This window comes from Spinacia oleracea, chromosome 2 (assembly GCF_020520425.1).
Source record: "Spinacia oleracea cultivar Varoflay chromosome 2, BTI_SOV_V1, whole genome shotgun sequence".
In the NCBI taxonomy this organism is placed as follows: Eukaryota; Viridiplantae; Streptophyta; class Magnoliopsida; order Caryophyllales; family Amaranthaceae; genus Spinacia; species Spinacia oleracea.
In genome coordinates this window covers 98,412,266-98,431,572 of record NC_079488.1, presented here as the reverse complement: position 1 = coordinate 98,431,572, position 19,307 = coordinate 98,412,266, and the positions used below count along the sequence as shown (strand labels likewise).

General features: G+C 37.6%; 2 protein-coding genes across 2 annotated transcripts; both read right to left on the bottom strand.

Moving 5' to 3' along the window:
- Window positions 1–793: 793 nt before the first annotated feature.
- Window positions 794–6,296, bottom strand: LOC110792000 (monooxygenase 1). The gene is made up of 7 exons (XM_021996790.2): window positions 6,162–6,296; window positions 5,629–5,754; window positions 4,902–5,048; window positions 4,754–4,804; window positions 3,801–3,966; window positions 2,165–2,393; window positions 794–1,486 (listed from the first exon to the last, which is right to left on the bottom strand). The coding sequence occupies exons 2-7, from the start codon at window positions 5,706–5,708 to the stop codon at window positions 954–956; spliced, it is 1,206 nt and encodes a 401-aa protein (XP_021852482.1). The 5' UTR covers window positions 5,709–5,754; window positions 6,162–6,296; the 3' UTR covers window positions 794–953.
- A 2,385-nt stretch (window positions 6,297–8,681) lies between these two features.
- Window positions 8,682–18,552, bottom strand: LOC110792002 (protein S-acyltransferase 11). The gene is made up of 5 exons (XM_021996791.2): window positions 18,340–18,552; window positions 18,141–18,262; window positions 11,439–11,661; window positions 10,270–10,568; window positions 8,682–9,457 (listed from the first exon to the last, which is right to left on the bottom strand). The coding sequence occupies exons 1-5, from the start codon at window positions 18,350–18,352 to the stop codon at window positions 8,981–8,983; spliced, it is 1,134 nt and encodes a 377-aa protein (XP_021852483.1). The 5' UTR covers window positions 18,353–18,552; the 3' UTR covers window positions 8,682–8,980.
- Between the last annotated feature and the right edge of the window lie 755 nt (window positions 18,553–19,307).

Here is a 19,307-nt window from a genome sequence, read left to right as displayed (position 1 = left end):
TGCAGTACTTGGTCAGTTGGATTGGGTTTGAGGATTATGAAGCTACATGGGAAGTAGCAGTTGATTTTGAAGCTCGTTTTCCTCATTTTATTGTTCAGACTTGAGGACAAGTCTCTTTTTTGGGGGGAAGTTATGATATGGGCTAATATAGTTAAGCTGTATGTGGACTTACCATTTGGGAAGCCATGTTTGTTATTTTTGCATTTGTTTACTTTTGGCGGGAAAAGTTGTTAGAACAACTCCCTTAATTTTAGGAGATTCTGTTTGTGAGTTTGTTGCTGTCCTAACTACTGAGTCAGCTATATAACAAACAATTACAGTGTATTTGGATAATTAATCAAATACAGAATAATCTCCTTCTCTCTCCTGATATCTCTTTCTCTCTTCCTTTCTTCTTTCTCAAGTCTTCTTCTCTTCTCTAATTCTGAACTATTGGCCATTGTTGGTGAGCTTGAAGAGCTCCCATATCAGAGTTAGAGAGAAAGGGGTAAAGGGTGGGTGCATAGGTAGGACTAGGACTCCAGGAGGGACAGGGTGGTAATTTTCCTTTAGAAAAGGTGGGTGGTATAAGTAAAAACAGACGACGAATAGTTACACCCTCAGATACTATAGTCTATAGACATATTTATACATGGAATAAAAGTTTTACGAGTTCAGCTCAATTCTGTACATACAGTACAAATAAATCTTCAGAAATTCTAAACTGATACTCATTAGATGCAGTTTCACATTGTCACAAAATTTGAGACATAAAACTCATGAAGCAGGAGGACTGAAACTGCGTACACAACAGTCGCTATAAAGAAAACTTATACATAAATTAAACAGCGTTTTAAACAGAAGAGTCATATCCAACACAGAATACAGAAATCATTTACAGAAACAACACTGAAAGACTTGATAGTTCAGACTACAGCAAACCCTGAAATTACATTTCTTCAAGAAAAATATCCCTAGAGTTCACCGCAATCATATCTTGTGTGATTCGATGGGTCACGAAAAAGAACTGCTATGATAATGATGCATAGGAATCTCACCAAAAAAGAGGAATCTTCCACTAACAATAAACCTCTGAGGTAAGTACAGGTTGATAAGAGCACTACTCGCCTCCTCCTTTCTTTCAAATATTCATCAAGAGCTTCTATAGCCTTTTGTGCTGACAAATGCATTCTACTCCCATTCGAATCAGCATCACCTATCTTCTTTGATAAACATCTAGCTAGAACAATTGCATCTTCTAAAGCTGCAGACCCACCCTGCCCAAGGAAGGGACCCATAACATGCCATGCATCCCCAGCTACTGTTACAGTTTCTCTGCGGAAGTTTCCAGAAACTAAATTCCATGGGGCCCGATATCTCAACCGTGTGAGTGACAAAGAGGTTAAGTCACTCTTCTCTATCATTTCCACAATATCCTTTGAGAAACCAGCTGTTATGTCTAAGGTCATCTGTCTGATGGAAGCAGGGTCTTTAGGCATCTCAGCATCTGCTAGAAAGAAAGATTATGGGGTGTGATAAATAAGAGAGTGATGCACGGTTTTAGCATGATGTGGCTTCCAAAGAAACAAAATGTGGAGTTCATGATGTGGTTTCGAAGGGGAAAGAAAATGTAAAATTTATGATACCAGGTTGAACACACTAAGAAGATGCAATACTTCTTATAGAAATATGTATACAACCTAAGCAAAATCTAGAAAATATTAAGAATTGGTTTCTTCAAAGATCCACCACATCTGAGCTATACCACTTAAGTCAATAAAATTCTTTATCTCAACTACAAATTCAACCATATTGATAACTCCAATAACTATTCATGCCAAATCAAGCAATACCCTCGGAAATGGAAACACTCCAAGCAACTTATAAATCAGAATTTCCCTTAAAGCACATACGAAGTACTTCCTATTACATTCCTCTTTGTAAACCAAGAGTTCTCCACCAGCAAACCGACAAAAAATAGGACACGTTATTAGTATCTTTTACGTGCATATATTTCATGAAAAATCAACCACTGGCCTTTCATATAATGATGGGACTAGATTTATGGATATTCAACAAAATGGTCCAAAAGCGATTAAAATTTGATTTCTTTGTGGGAGGGGACGAAGGAGGAGTACAATTCTGAAAGTCATACTTAATGCATAATAAATTGTTGGTATATTACCTCTTTGAATCCATTGTAGAACGACAAACCAGTAAACAGTCTTTTCATCAATTGGGATTCTTCCAACTAAATACTTGTCTTTTCTTACTCTCAAGAACTCGGGAGCAAATCCATGGCCATCTGGATAAAGAGTAAGGCCCCTGACTGCACATGAGGTGAAAGGCCGAGTGGGCTTTAAGCCAATGTAATTTGCAATAACTGAGTTTGCTCCATCACAGCCAATTAACACCTGGAAGTCCAGTTTGTAAAGATGTGGTTAACTGGGTGCAAATTCATCATGAAAAAGAAAGGGTAACAAATTAACAATAATATCACTCCATATTATGCTAAAGATAAGGAGTTGAGAGGGGGAAAGGAGAAAAATTCAATTCTGAAAAATGCAAGGAGAAAATAATCCAGATCATTGATCCAAATCAAGAAAACGAAACTCGTTACAACAACAACAACAACAACAACAACAACAACAACAAAAACAAAGCCTTAGTCCCAAAATGATTTGGGGTCGGCTAACATGAATCGTCGTAGGAGGTCGTCATTGTCACCAATCAAACCAGAAAGGAGCATGAAGTAAAAAGAAAAAACAAGGAAGAGAAAGTGAAATTAATGAAAGTAGGATAAGAGAAAAAATGTATATATATATATATTATAGAAGAAATATTTAAAATAAATGAATAAGTAAAATAAGTACATTTCAAAATAGCATGTGAAATTGAAAGAATTTTAAAAATAAGATCAAAGTAAAAATAAAAATAAAGAGAATCAGAAACATTGAAGTTGTATAAGTCAAATGAAGTCATCAATGTATATTCTCTCCCTCCACTCTGTCCTATCCAACGCCATATTTTCATCAATGTATATTCTCTCCCTCCACTCTATCCTATCCAACGCCATATTTTCCTCAATCTCAAACGAAACTCGTTATCTTTTTATATCTTAAGAACTGTTACTAAACTCTTCATTTCACAGTGAGTATCCTTTATTTTATTGTATTGTCAAATATAGATGTATGCATGTGACAATTGAATTTGAACCCAATAAAATGTGACACCCGCGCAAATAAGAGTCTAGCAACTGGAACCTGCTGAGTAACATATATGTTAACCAGGAAAATGCACTAGTATAAGGCATGGAACTTGATGATCAACATTACCCTAGTACCTCTAAAAGAGTACCCTCTTTAGGGGGTTGGTCCTAGCAGAGTGATTGTTCCTACTGTAGTAAAGTAATAATACTTTGATCCGAAAATGCAACGATTATCCACTACCGTGCAATAAATGAGACAGTAAGGTTCTAAATATCGGCTAATTATATATGTGTTCGTTTTTCAGCTTGCTGAACTAAAACATGTTGATTATAAAGGATCCTTAGCCAATAGAAAGTCAATACAACCTATACCAAAAAAACCTTTACCAAAACTATGCAGGCGGATAAAGGCAGATACAATATATGACTGATATGAAAATCATGAAGCATCGACCATGACCTTTAATGTAACATCAAAATAGAGCACATATCTGCAATGTGCGACAATTACCACCACGTTGATCACAACTGCAGTTTAAACCCTGTTTAGTACAATGAAAAAACCTCTAGCACACTTGGGAGTTGGGAAGGTATATAGAAACAATTGAAATACCTTAGCCTTGATTACACTCCCGTCATGGAGTTGAAGCATTGTTGAATTACATCTTTCCACATTCACCGACAAAACTTGGCAGCCAAAACGTATTGTCTCCAATGGCAGCGCATTGGCTAGGGCTTCAACAAGGTCATTTCTCCTTAAGCAACGAGCCTCCCCTTCACTGAAAAAAATGCCAAAATACATGGTTGTTTTTGTTTTCTAATCATCTAAAGTACGCTATAGATCCATGAACTCTACCATGATACAGAGACTACATCACTACAGTCCCATTTAGTGACATCTTCGCAACCTTTTCTTTGGCAAATGTTACAATATTCTCATTACCACCTAAATGTTCCGTTGAGGTCCATGACTAAAATCATCATGTTATGCATCCTGTGTCTCAGTAACATAACAGTGAGAGCCTACGATCAAGCCCAACACATAACATACGTAGAGCTAACAAATAGGTCAGGGGATGTTTGGGTCTTCACTCAAAGAAAAGACGTTGGAGATTCCTCAACACTAACTTAATCCAATTTGCATTAACCTAACCTATTTAATTTAATTGGTTAGGTGTGACCGTAATTAAACAATGCGTTTTACTGGGCCATAAGACGTATTCAGAGAAATTTAAATTTGTTCAATTACGTTGCCCTGGTATTTAAGTGAACAAAGATGGGGTCTACAAATCCTCTCGTAGATAATATCATGGTCATGCAAGTACAGAGGGAAGCAAGGAAAAGAGTAAACAAGGGTAAACTGTCGTGTCAATTGTCAAGAATCACAAAAGAGAACACCAAAAACTAAAATTCAGAGTAGATATGGGACAGAGATATCCTAGAGTGCATGGTTCACTTTATATAAGACCAAATGTAGTCGTCAAACTCATAGAAACATAAAAAATTAGTATCCTTCTCTCTCAGTGCCTCCAATTAGATACGATCACACAAAATTGTAAAGATTACCTAAGAAGTGTTTCTCGTTCCACACCCTTCTCAACCCAAACATCAACTGCCCTGCAGTGTTAACAGAAAAAATTTAAGAATTATTAGGGATGTCCAAGTTTATTAAAATGCAGCTTAATTGCGTTTCAGTAATACCATCCTTTAATACCTTTGAAATGGAATACCAGTTGATCGAAGACTGGAGTCAAGACCAAGCTGATGTAGGGCACGCCATCCATTCGGGAAAACACCAATAGCAGCTCCTGTCACTCGCAGCGTATCAGACCTCTCCAACACCACACTCTTAATACCTTTCCTGCACGCATAGCAAACATCATGTTCCGGTGGAAACTTTGATTGGTATACCACTCAGTCTTTCAACCAATCTTAACTCCGTTCTATAAAGCACGAAAACCCTTTGTTGCTTTTCTTCACAAGTGAACTAGTTAATAAAATATAAGCTAGTAAATGACTAAATGACCCTAAATCACAGAAGTCATCCAAATCCCAAAAGATATAATAGCCAAATAAATCAACAAGGCAACATCCTATACAAACATACAAAATTATGACTTGCCAAGAATCATCCATTACTCCATTAGTCACTATGAGCCAGTTGCATCTTGCAACAGGCTCAACTACAAAGTACTCCGTAAGTAAATAACGAGGAACTCCTAGTTGATCCCGAGTCCAATCCCAAAAGTTTGTATTTCAAAACTACACATCCTATGTCTTATCTAGTACACAAATCTCACAATACCCCGACATGGCGACATATAACCATAAATCAAAAGACCTCATTGGGACCTAGAAGTCCGATCCCCGGGAGTGTTTTATCATAGCTCACCCTAACCAGGAGAAGAAAAAATAACGAAAACTGGAGAGGTAGAGGGGACCTGTGGAGAGCAAGAGCAGTAGCTAAGCCGCAAATTCCACCACCTACAATCACTATATCTATCTCTTCCACCGCTGCCATCACTCCTCAACCTCTCTTTCTCTTTTTACAACAAACTATGTGAGAACTGGGTAAATCATGAGAATAATTATGCTACAATAACATAAATACAGTAATATAATCTATAGTTAATAGCAACTTGCATTTCTGTTTCCAATTTTAAAATACCCAAAACTTTATATAAGCATAAAACGCCACTCTTGATCTAATATTCCAATTAACATTCTGTAAGCGTCACTTTCCAGCAATGTTCATGTTCATCTATTAACAAACCCCAATTCAAATTTAATAAGAACAAAAATATTGGATTTTTATAGAATTCTAAAGGAACCCCGCTTTTATTTGGATCAATTGGTATGAATATTACACAACTTAGATAAAATTAAGCAAGAAAATCATAGAAACCAAACCCATTAAAATATCAGCACACAAATGCCAAATGGTAAACCCTTGAAAAAAGAGGGCAGCTGATACCTTTGAATGAGGAGAAAAGCGATCACCTGCAAACGCAATTGGGTTCATGGTTTTGTCTTTCTCCAAAAATTAAATAAAGCTCAATTAAGGTTTTTGAGTTCCAACAAAAATCGTTGAGATTAAATTTGACTAATTTAAGCGGGTAACAACTAACAAGTGACAGGTAAATTTCCGAAGTGTTCTATAGAAGTACAGGTTACTCCGTCCGTTTCTAAATAAGTATCCATTTCTCATAGATAGCGTTTCAAGTGTCCAGTTTTCATTTTTGGACATACACCTTTCCCACTTTTCTACCCACTTTTCTACACACTTTTCCCATCTTTCTATACACTTTTCCCACTTTTCCACACATTTTTCCCACTTTTCTATAAATCATTATTACTTTTTCTTACACATTCTACACTTTTCCCACTTTTCAATCACTACGTTCACTTTTATTTATACTTTATCAATAAACAATTATCTACTTTTTCCTTTCCCGAAAAAAACATTCCCAATCATTATCTCTTACACACAATTCAGCTTTATTAAATCCCGCGTAAATGTCCAAAGTGGACACTTATTTAGGAACAGATGGAGTATTATTTACTGTTTAGGTCCGGCAAGTATGTGTTGTGAGTAGGGGTGGCAAATCGGATCAACGGATCGGGTTTCGGTCGGACTCATTGATTTCGGGTTGAAATAGATCTGATTGGAACGGATTAATTTGGCTAACGGGCCGGATCGGATCGGATTGCAAACTTAACGGATCGGATCGGGTCGGATTTTTTATGCACGGGTACATATTGGATCGGATTGTAAACAGGGCGGATTGTAGTCGGGTTGGGTCGGATCGGAACGGATTGGAACATGATAGATTGTTAACGGGTTTAGCCGGACTATAACGGGTTCGGATTCATATCGGGTCAGATTCATATCGGAACGGATTAATCGGGTAACGGACTAACACGGGTCGGATTGAAAAGGATTTAGCCGGGTCGGGTCCATTTGGTTCCAAATTATATAATTACAATATCGATGACTTAATTAGGAGACGAAAACGATAACTAACTTTTAAAAGTAATAAAAATTTAAGAGCAGTAATATAAGTTATTGAGTATACAATACTCCCTCCGTCCCATAATATAGTGTCCGTATGACCAAAATCACGGTTATTAATGTAAATAAATCATTGTTTGTACTTTCAAGATAAAGTACATATTTTATTTAAATTTTAATTAAAAACAAACAAATTAGCAATTAATGGGTTTGGATTATAGTGCTGATAACAAATGAGTAATTATCATGCCAAGTCACTAATCCATACAAAAATTAACTGACCAATTAAATGTTTTTATTTATCAGCAACTTCCAATAGAATTACATATTAGAAAAACACACAGACTACTCAAATTCAGATTTCTAAACTTGTGACACACGCCCACAATATAAATACAAACTTCATTTGTTATTTTTGTTCAGAAAAATTTCAACAAAACAGAGAGAAAAAATCACTACAAAGGGGGGGGGGGGTGCAGCCAGGTTTTTGAGGAGAGCATCATTGCCTGGGTTTGATGGCTTCAGACTTGGATCTAAATCATCCATGGTTTCCAGATGAATAACTTGAAGAGGATCAAAACCACGATTTCTCAAGTGGTGATGAAATAGATGATGATAAGCTTGACATACTCTTTAATGGAACCAGCAGAAACTTGAATACGGAACAACATACAGCATACCTGTTTGATTTAAATATGGAACCACCAGAAACAGAGCAACAAGGGACAGAGCAAGAAATCACAAAGATCCTACCTAGCAAAGGGGGAAAAAGGCAAGTATAGATCAGCAAGTTCAAGCAAATTTATTCCAAAAGTCATGTTCAAGGGGTTGTTGCAAGACCAAGATTTAATGAACAAGGTGAGTGCACATTTGATGGGAAAATTGGAATCTTCCCGTTCACTAACCAAGCAGCAGCAAAAAGAAGTTCGAAAAACAGATTAAAGGGGGCAATGGAGACAAAAATAGTTGAATCAGTCAACCTAAAGGTCACAAGGCACATGCTAATCAATGAAATCGTACCAACAATCAAGGCAAAATGGCCAAAGGATGGAAGGCACAAAACAATTTTCATTCAACAAGATAATGCAAAAGCACACATAAGCCAAGAGGATCCGGAATGGCAGCAAGTTTATCAACAAGAAGGTTTTTAATTCATTTTAATCAACCAACCACCAAACAGTCCCGATTTAAACATATTAGACCTCGGATTTTTCAGAAGCATACAATCACTCATGCACAAAAAGATGCTCAAAGATGTTGACAAGATGATGGAAGCTGTGAATGAAGCATTATCCTGATATTGTTGAAGCTACTGCAAGACGAGAAAAAAACAAAATCTTCTAACACTTTTCAGACAACAATGATTTTCAGGATCTTACTCAAAATTCACCATCAATGGTTGAGTGAAAGGTGCTTGGAATCTTGATTATAAACAAGTTCATCGAAGATATACAGTAATACAATAGTAGAGAAACAAATTACTTTGGTGTTAATGTGTTCTTCTATTTATCAGAAGAAGAAGAAAATTGAGTTCTTCTATGAACTTCTAATGTACAACAAGAATAACCAACGACATTACCACAACAATTTAACTACATTATTAACAATATTGCCCCAATGCCTTTAAAGAAGCTCCCACCTGGGCGAGGTAAGGAGAGATCAGATGAACACTGCCTTACCTTAACCCTGCAATAACACAAATGTTGTTTCCTAAGCAAAAATCATACATGGCGAATGTACTCGCCAAACCCTTCAGTGGGGTGAATTTTGGGGGGAAATCACTATTTTCTGTGAATTTTCTTAGAATTACAACAACCACGCAAATATAGGGAAAACGAATACGGGAACCCAAAAAAATGGTACAGGTTTCTGCAGTCCCGTTCTGCCTCAGCCTGTGAACTTAAGCTAGTTAGATATGTTGTTCCTTCGTAGATGAAATAAAGTTGTTGCCACAAAAGCACAGTTAAGCCTATCCCCACTGATATACTAGCTACAAATAGATAAAGAAGAACCAGTCCTCTTGACGAAAAGAACACAGCAGAAGTCACGAATGCCATAAATATGTCCTTCAGGATGCCCATGAATGCAATGTTATTGTCCATTCTATGCATCTGCTGAAAAGATCCCTCGCCCAACGATGGTAATATATGAAGTACTGCATATGCAGACATGATAGCAGCGTATGTTACACTAATAACAGCTACAATTAGGAAGCCAACGAAATGACGATGGTTTCCTGCACCAACACAGTTTCCAATCTGCAAACAAAAAAACAATCATCTCACTCAAATCATTCAATAGTAGAAAATGTGATGAAAATTGATTCTATTCATTCATAAACATGGAAATTAAGAAGCTAACAGTTAAGTCTAACACACATCATTTTTTGGGTAGACGGAAAATTTATTGTTGTTATCCTAGACAGAAGGCATCAGCAACCTATTTTTGTATTGATCCTTGTCAAACAAGGTAACCATATCACCATCTGCAAAGCCCTTCAGGAGATGATATGCCATGCAATTCCATCTTCCGTACTTCCAATAATTAACCTCCTCAAAGCCCCGCCCCGCCCCATCCCACCCCAAGCCCAACAAAACAAAAACAAAAGAGCAGAGGTTGTTAAATTCAGAGGTGGCAGCATACATAATGGATGCATATAACCACAAAAAACAACAAGGCTTGCTCATCACACATGATATATTCGTATCAATGAGTGCAAGAACATGTACAAAAGTCATAATTAACTTGCGGCTTGGCATAATAAAATGGCTTACACTCTAGCCTGATGTCCTTAAGAGGTTCAATAGACAGTGTCAATAAAATATACTGTAACATCTATGACTTACTAACTTACAAATTACAGAACTGCAATCCAAAGGCACCAACAGCACAGAAATGCCTAGGAGCATAAGGGCGTTTCAGTAATGAAATGAAGCAAGACACTTCCAATCAGACAACGAAACCTTCTCTATAGCCAGTCAACTAATGTATGTAGACATGACAATAATCTTCAAACAAAACAAGAATATGAACCAATTCCCTAATGCAATACAAGTCCTTGACAACTTACAAATGGGCAGTGATGATCCATATCCAACACACACGATCCACATGAACTGCAATGGTGAGCTCTTGGTGATTTTGGCTTGGAGCAGTACTGGCAAAAAGTATAGTCCTGTAATTCATCTTTCCTCACAGCTGGATAACTACCCCACACAATTGGCGGTGGTGTGCCGGCATCAGTGAAAGCTGCCAGGCTGAACATAGAAACAGTACTCACAGACAATATGAAAGTAATTATACAGTGGATCACGCCGCAAAGGTAGCCCACTGAAAACACAACTGGGTATATTGCCCACAAACCACCACCTGCATATCCATAGAAGACAACGAAACAGAGTCATCAGTGACTTGAGCATAAATTAGGGAGCATAAAATGCATTAGGTGCTCTGTTGGTCACATTTCAATAAAATCCATAAGAATCGTTTTAAAGGAAGAATACAAAACGGTAAAAACAATAAGGAAACTGATCACATTTTAGCTAAAATTGAAGAAAATAAAAACCATGTAAATTACCGATAAGTGAATATGTCGATAATTAGTGGAAGAAAAAAACTAAATTACAAGTTAAACTGAAATCTCGTAGCTACTATTGCAATGAGATAGTTACTCTAAAGAACGTAGCAAACAGGTCACATGCATTAACAGCTCAGCAGATATCTTAGCAGGAAGATAAATGAGTAAAGAAAGGGGTGACTAAATGTGGCATACTGCTCTTTGGTAAACGATAAGGTTCTTGCGCCATGCTTTGCACCTAATATGTAGTTTATGTCACGCAATGCACTAAAGGTTGTAGTTTGTGGTGCGGAGCGCACCCGGTTAAGGTTTTTTTGCTCTCTGCACCCAAGCTATAGTTGGTTCATTCAGGCCAATTTTTCCTTTTTTTTTAAGAAAAAACATGTCTTCGTAAAATTCAACCCCATCTTGCTGTCTAAATGCCAGTTTGAAAATGGGGTTATAGCATAGGACATAATACATGCAACCCAATCCTCAAAAAGAAGCAAAGCCTGCACCACTGGAAAACAATTTTAAGCAGTGAACTATTCTTGTTCAGGGAAATATACTTATATGGTTATATAGGCTAGACCGCTAGATTGAAACAGTACAAAGGTCAGGAGTGATCCTACTAACAAGTAACAATCAGGAAAATATATTTAAAATAGGGGTATGAGGCGTACATATAACAAATACCACAAATACAAGGAGGACAGAAACAAAGCAATGATCGCGTAAGCGTCTCCACCGCAATTTTTTGCGTTCACCTCTGCTTTCATTTTGCTTGGTTACCGCCCCACACCAACCACACTTAAAAACTGGTGCCTTTGATGGAAGAATAAGTCGCAATCCACAACCCCAACAAATCGATTCATAATCTTGTTCCATGGAAGATGGGTACTGTCCCTGGAAAATTAAGCCAATACAAGATTTAACGAAGTACCTCAATTCAAATTATGATATATGATATTGAACAACAGAAGTACAGAGCACACAGATAAGACACATTCAATAAGCAACTTCAGTTAAGCATGTTATGTTGTATCAGGCATAGGAATGCTACTTGGATCAGCGGCAAGTAGCATTCTTATGCCTGATACTCCTATTCTTAGAGATGGGCCAAAGCTATCCATTGAAGCAATTTACGCATTATACGCACCACTGTTAAACAGTGATGTTGATGGTGCTTTGAATGCCATTGATGACGAAAGAGCTCCTGGTTTGGATGGATATAATGTTTATTCTTCAAAAAAATCATGGCATATAATCAAGGATGATATCTAATTATCTATGATGTTGTTAGAGATTTGTGAATAAAAGGATGTGCAAACCAATTAATGCACGTTAATTGCCTTGGTGCCTAAGGTTATAAATTACCTTGGTGGCATCTAAACAAGACAACTAATGGATTAGATGGGTGTGAGGGGGTCGAAAAAGCACGAGGCTAATGCGTGACCTCGTCCCTCGTGGGTGTGACGCTTCTTTTTGTCAAATCAAGTGTAATTGGATTTCCTGTGAGTTTACACCCAATTGACTAGTAATATAGGAGTCGCCATTCACTTTTTAACGACAATGAGAAAAACTGACAAAACCCGGTTATCGTGACATAAAGGGAGTGCAATTATGTTTGACCACGACGGCCGTAGGTTCCCTTGTGATCCCTGGTGGTGGGGATCGCTCAACGTACACCCGCAGGGTAGAGATTGAGGGTTCGGGGGACTGTAACTACCGAGAGGAGTACTCGCTCTTCGATAACTCCAGAGGCAGGATATCCTTACTAGCTCAGCATAAATAATCTAAGGGACATGCGTTAACTATTAAACTAATCTGAGTTGATTTTAATAATATGCAACATATAGTACTAGATCGAGCGCGATTATCTGATTTAGATTGTTTTAAGGGACCTAGCATGATAATCCATTTTCTCAAAAATATCATATTTATTAAGCGTGATCGAACAATCAGATTTTAGTTAGTTTAACATTTCATAAAAGGGCGAGGAAAGCAATTAAACCATGGAAAAGGGACACATTACGACGCACCCTTGAGAGGTGCGTCACGGTTCTCAGAAAACTAACCACTTTGACTTTGCTATTTCTCCTTTTATTTAATGAATCTCAAATTATGGGACGGGATACGTTCTGTTCGATTTATGGATCGATTGCGACAGAACGCGTGATCAGTTTTGCAGCGTGAGGCTTAGGCTTAGGGGTTTAGAGTCAATACTCAGAATATAATTGTGTGTTGTGTGTCCTTTTCACGTCGAACTTTAAGGCCCTATTTATAGAAAAGAGTTCGTGGAAAGATAGAATTGCAGAACTCTAATCCACGAGGAATTAGGAAAAAACACGTACCAGGTATTTTCAGCGCCCAGGCCTGGGCGCCGAAGATTTCGACGCCCAAAACCAGGCGTTGAAAATAGGATCTGGGCCGTTTTTCTTAGTCAGATTCGGATTCCTAGAATCCGGAGTATTTGAGATTTAATTGAGTCTTTTAGGGCGTATTAACCTTGTGACGGGATGCGTCTGGGCCCGTTACGAACTCTAGGCTCGTTAGGATTTTAATTAATACGTGACTCTTACTTTCGAATCATATTAGGAATAGGATTCTTTCGCAATTTCTATCTCATTTAGGATTTATGTTGTAGTGCAACACCTAATTTTGACAGGTTTCTATCTTTTATGACTTGCCACTTTTAACAATTACCAATTATGGCAGTTACTATTTTTAGTAGGTTTCCATAAATAGCAGGTTTCTATAAATTGCAGGTTTCTATAAATAGCAGGTTTCGGGTGAAATGAAAAGGGGAACTGAGATTCGTTATTTTATAGGAGATGCGTTGTCAAGTGGAGATTTATGTTTTCATCATCGAACCTTTCCTTTCGGGAATGGGGACAAAAGTAGGTGTCTACAATGGGTAAATGCAGTTTATGTAAAAGATAGTGATTGGTGGCAATACCGACCTGCTAAAGATAGCAGTTGGTATTGGAAGAAAGTTTTTGAAGTGAAAGAGAGATTGAAGATCTATTATACATCCGTGGTCCGTGGATATTAGTCAACTAAATGCCTATTCTGTTAAGTTAATCTATCAGAAACACATGAGATCAAATGAGGTGGCTCATTGGTGTAAGTATGTGTGGAATAGATTTTCAGTTCCAAAGCCCAAGTTATTCGTTTGGTTGGCTATCTTGCAGAGGCTACAAACATGGGAACGTTTGGTAAAGATGGGAGTGAGTAACACAACTGATTGTCTTATGTGTGCTGATGCTATTTGAGACTCACCAACACTTACTATTTGGATGCAGTTTCAGCAAACTGGTAGGGAACAGATCATGGCATGGCTTGGTTTGAGAACATAAGTTGTTAACCTAACTGGGATGTTGTGGTGGATTCAGAATAGGAGCAAGGGGTCTCCTTTTCAGAAGAAGGTTTTTATAGCAACCGTGGCAGATTTAATTTATGCAATTTGGAGCAACAGAAATTCTTCTTTGTGGCTGCTGAAAATTGCAACAGTAGACTGTACTGCACAAAGAGTTAAGAATACTTTAAAGAATAGAATCATACATATTCTACATTTCTACCTAGGAAAATTTCTAAGAAAGATAGAGAGTGGTTTTTTAGTTTACAATTAGTTCGGAGGGTCTGGAAAGTGTTTTTTTGAGGAGTTGTTTTGTTTCTTTATGCTTTATGAGTGGCCCATCCTAGATGGTATGGTCTTAGCACTAAGGAATCAGATTTGTACTTCTTGTTTGATGAGTTTTTACAGTTTTAATCTTACTTATAAAAAAAAGGTTATAAATGCTTCAGTGACACTTTTAGACCAATTGCTCGTTGCTCCATAGTTTACAAGCTCATTTCAAAGATTCTTACAGCAAGATTGCAAAAAGTGGTTGCGTTATAGAACAGCCAATCCGTAGTAGACTAGTAGATGTTGCTCTTCTCCAAAAAATCCCCCGTTCCGCTATACAATGGTCTTCTGTACGGAATTAGGATTTTCCGTACTGCGAAACCCATTACATAACGGTTAGATAAAGGACACACCTTTCTCCCCGAATCATCAGTTACGGTGACTCGCCGCGTTAGACGTTTTTTTTACCCGTTCCATCCATTCCATTTTCAAGGTGGAACGAAAATATTTTACAAATTATTTATATAGTTAATGAAACATGTCTTTAGAGTAATTATTCATTCATTTCAATGTATAAAAAGGCTCAAGGCACACCAAGGCGATATGGAGTTCACAGCGCCTTAGGCACGCCTCGGTGCGCCTCAATGAAGTGAGGCGCCCCTAACGAAAAGTTAAAAAGTTTGTGAAAAAAGGGTGTGCGTCTCGGGGGGTGCGCCTTTTGGCGCCTTATCAAAATCGCCTCGGCAGACCATAAAAGGCGTTACCTCCAAACGCCTTGCGCCTCAGGCACGCCTTTTTATTCGTTGGTTCATATTATGATAGGTTTAGTTATATTATGTTGAAAAGATACTTCTTAAACTTAAGAAATGTAAAGGAGGCTAAACCTCATTAGTGTGATTTATTTCAGAAATTCACGTCGAGGAAACCGCGATCCTATTCTACCGCTATAAGTCGTTTCCACGACAACAAGGCCGTTACCACCAGCTGCAAAAAAAACCAATATAGTCTATGTAAACACTTGGTAAAGAAGAAGTTAGCTAGAGCACAAGGGTGGTCCAAATGTCCAATCAGTTGCTAAAGTTATTTTTTTTGGTATGCAACGTTCTGGAACCAGATTTTCATAATGCCAAAATGAATTGTAAAGAGGTTGAATCTTATTGTAGGCTGTTTTTAAGGACCGGAAGTACACTATCTTCAAAAAAAGCTTTAGCAGCTTGGGAAAAACTTTACTTGCACAAATCTGTGGAGGCTTAAACATCAAGAACATCGGTTTATTGAACAAGTCTGCTGTAACAAAATTGTTATGAGTCTTACAACATAAAAAAGATAAGTTGTGGGTGTGATGGATGGATAGCTTATATGAGAAAGGTAGGGACTTTAAGAGCTATGTTGTTCCTTTTACATGTTCATGTTCATGTTCATGGGCTAGAGAATTTGTTTTTTAAGTTGATGGTTGGGCTGGTGTTCAGAAAGGGGATAGATTTTCTATTGGCAAGAGCCGCAAGATGTACAAAAAAATGCTAGGGGATTTTGAGAAAGTTCCATGGAAAAGGGTGGTCTGTAACAACAATGCTAGCCCTAAAAGTGTGTTTATTGCGTGGTTGACTTCTAAGAGCAGGTTATATACAGCACGTAGGCTACATAAGTGGGGCATTCAGTGTGCAACTAATTGCATTCTTTGCAATAGGCAACCTGAAACAGTGCAACATTTGTTTTTTGAGTGTGCAACTTGACAACTTCTTCTGAGGTTTGGGGTTGTACTCTGAGTTTGCTGCATATTAGCAGACCAGTTGACACTGAACTCGAGTTAGCAAGTAAAGCCAGCAAGAAGTCCTTCAAGAGAGATAAGGTGTATGTGACTGAGTGGCTGAAGCAATTAGCCAGATTTGACTGCATAGAGACAATTGCTGTTTTTAGAAAGCAAAGTGTGTCAGTTGCTCATATTGTTAAAGAAATTTTAGATAGGTGTTCAGAGACTCAAAAGAGTTATTCCGTTGATGTAATTAGGACTAGGGTTGCTGTCTCTAGCTCCTGTTTTGTTTTGGAGGTTTGAGTTGTAATGTTCTGTTGTATTCTTTTTTACAAGGACTTGGTTATTTATAAAATTACGGATTTACAGAGTAATATTAATTGCCAAAAAAAAAAAGATTTCAGACAGAAATCCATGTAGGCCATACTGTGATTCCCAAGTCAGGACAGGGATCAGTATGGACTATGGAGTCAGGAGGAAGATTTTATTAAGTAAGAAGTGGTGTTTTGCCACAAGCAAAAAATTACTTTCCGTTCTGCATGTAAAGTAACCTTCCAGATATGCATTCTGGCCATAAAGGGTGCTAACCATGACACTGATTGTCAATATTCTAATTAAGAGAGAACCTAGACACCTAGTACTCAACTACTCACCAAGTTCTAACTCTTATACATGTAAATTATTTCACCCACAAGCTTAACAGTCAAGGTTAACCATGGAAACCATTCATAAAGAATTCCAGGAACGAAGAAGAAGAATATTCAAGTACGGAGTGCATTGACTTTGGATATTCTGAGAGGGTTCTCAAACATGTTCTACAAAAGATACTTTCAGAATTGGGAGGTAATTGTAGAAGGCTTAGCAAGGTTCCAAACTACGTCTAGCAAATAAAGCACTCATATCTAGAATAATACTGTTTCAATGGAACAAAGGAATCCAAAGAGATTGAGCTGGCACCATGACAAACTAGGGGCAAATGGATTTTGGGCCACTTACATCGCAGAATGGACCCACTGGGTGCTGATTAAGCAACTCTTTGTCGGAGTTGCAGGCGTTGCCAAGTCGAAAAATCAAGTAAAAACCAAATCTGGACTCAGATAGCTTTTTATGTAACTTGACTCCTCATTCTGACACAAATAGAATGTTTTGTAAAGCCCACAAGGGCCATAACCATGAATCAAAAAAATGGATGAAGTACAGACGTGACCGGATACTTTTTCTTTCTAAAATTCCTATAATGTGAAACTATAGAGGAAACCGTAGCCATTACTTTTACGGATTGTTTAGTATTACAATGGTATTGAATAAAATCAAATGAGAGAGGGGGGAGGTAGATAGGGGAGGGTAATATGACGTGTTACCTTAGGGTTTAGGAGGGAATCAATTACCCTCAAGTAAGGGAAACTAGTACCATACTCCTCAAAGGTTCAAACCAAACAATCTATAACGGAAATACTTTAGTTATTCTGTTACCAGCTCATAAATTTCCATGAAAAAAATGCTATCTTTGACATCGAATGATTCCGGAGAGCAATCTTCTGATGGACCAGTATAGGGTATGTTATACATCACTTGATGCAGAACATCCGATATACAGTAAGACAGAAATTCTGAGTCTCTTTCCAACATCACTTATTCATTAACAGGGCAAAGTCCTTCCAACCAATTTCAACATTGTGGAATCAAACAGAAATAAACTCTACCTATACTCAGTCAATCAATTCTGGCTAGAATTAGACATATTAGTAAATCCATGATCTACTTATACAGTTATAATTGATCAATCAGTTATAAATAGAAGCAACTTCAATGCAAATTGATTGATTTGATTTCATATAAAGATTGACATCATTCATTCAAATAAAAGAATAACCAATTCCAACTACAATTAGGTCAACTATGAAAAAACCAAGCGGACAATTATCTAAACTACCTCAAAATAACATGAACTAAAAGTCAAATGCTCGATTTTTTTTCCTGAAAAATTCAACCCAGAAGAAAAGTTACCGGATTTTGAGAAGAGGTAGGAGCTGTGGTTGCGAGCGATTCGGAGAGCTGCAGTTGCAAATGAGAATGGGAGGACTGTGAGAAGCCATTGATCGATTCTTCAAGAGCAGAAGCACGCTGCACTGCAAAAAGAAAATCACGAAATATTGAGAAAGAGAGAGGGGGAGAGGGAGTGGCGAGGAGAGAGAAATAAGCTCACCGGCGGCGGCCATGGCGGCGGAGGAGGAAGTGGGGACGAAGTTATACTAAGACAGACACAGACCACCACCTCCACGCGGCCATGAAAAAGGATTCATTGCGCAAGTAAGAAGGCCAGCTTTTTTTAAAAAGCTATTGACCGGAAATCTTTTGAGAAGCTACTAAACGGAATTTACTTCACTTTGACCGGTCGATAAATTCTTACGGGAATGCGATAGTCGTTAGAGATGTACATTGATTGGTTTTCAAAAGAGCTCTTGGAGGACTCTCCAAGAATTCATTATCAAGAATTCATTATTAAAAACACTCAACATTGGTTGGTTCCTCAAATTAGCTCTCCATTATTATTTTTACCACTTGGTGGTCCACAATTAATTGTGTTTTTGACCAAAGTTACTATCCAATTTTCAAAGTTAGGCCCTGTTTAGTTCACCCTATTTCTCCTGATCTGATCTGATCTGATCTGAACTTATTTTTTCTGATCTGATCTGATCTGAACTTATTTTTTCTGATCTGATCTGGTCTGATCTGATCTGATCTGAACTGATCTGATTCTTCTAAATTAAGTTTAAACAAAAATCTACATTTATTAATATTAAACGACTTACGTGTAAAATAAATGTTACACAAATTTATAATATTGTTATTATTTACTTGACTTTGCTCATGATTTAACTATTCCTTATATTAGATAGACCTATACATGATCTAGATAAATCGGTTATGATCTGTACAGACCAGTTCTGATCTGGACATGATCTGTACAGATCAGTTCTGATATGGACATGATCTGTAAAGATCAGTTCTGATCTGGACATGATATGTACAGATCAGTTCTGATATGGACATGATCTGTAAAGATCAGTTCTGATCTGGTCATGATCTGTACAAATCAGTTCTGCTCTGGTCATGATCTGTACAGATCAGTTCTGCTCTAATCATGATCTGTACATATCAGTTCTGATCTGG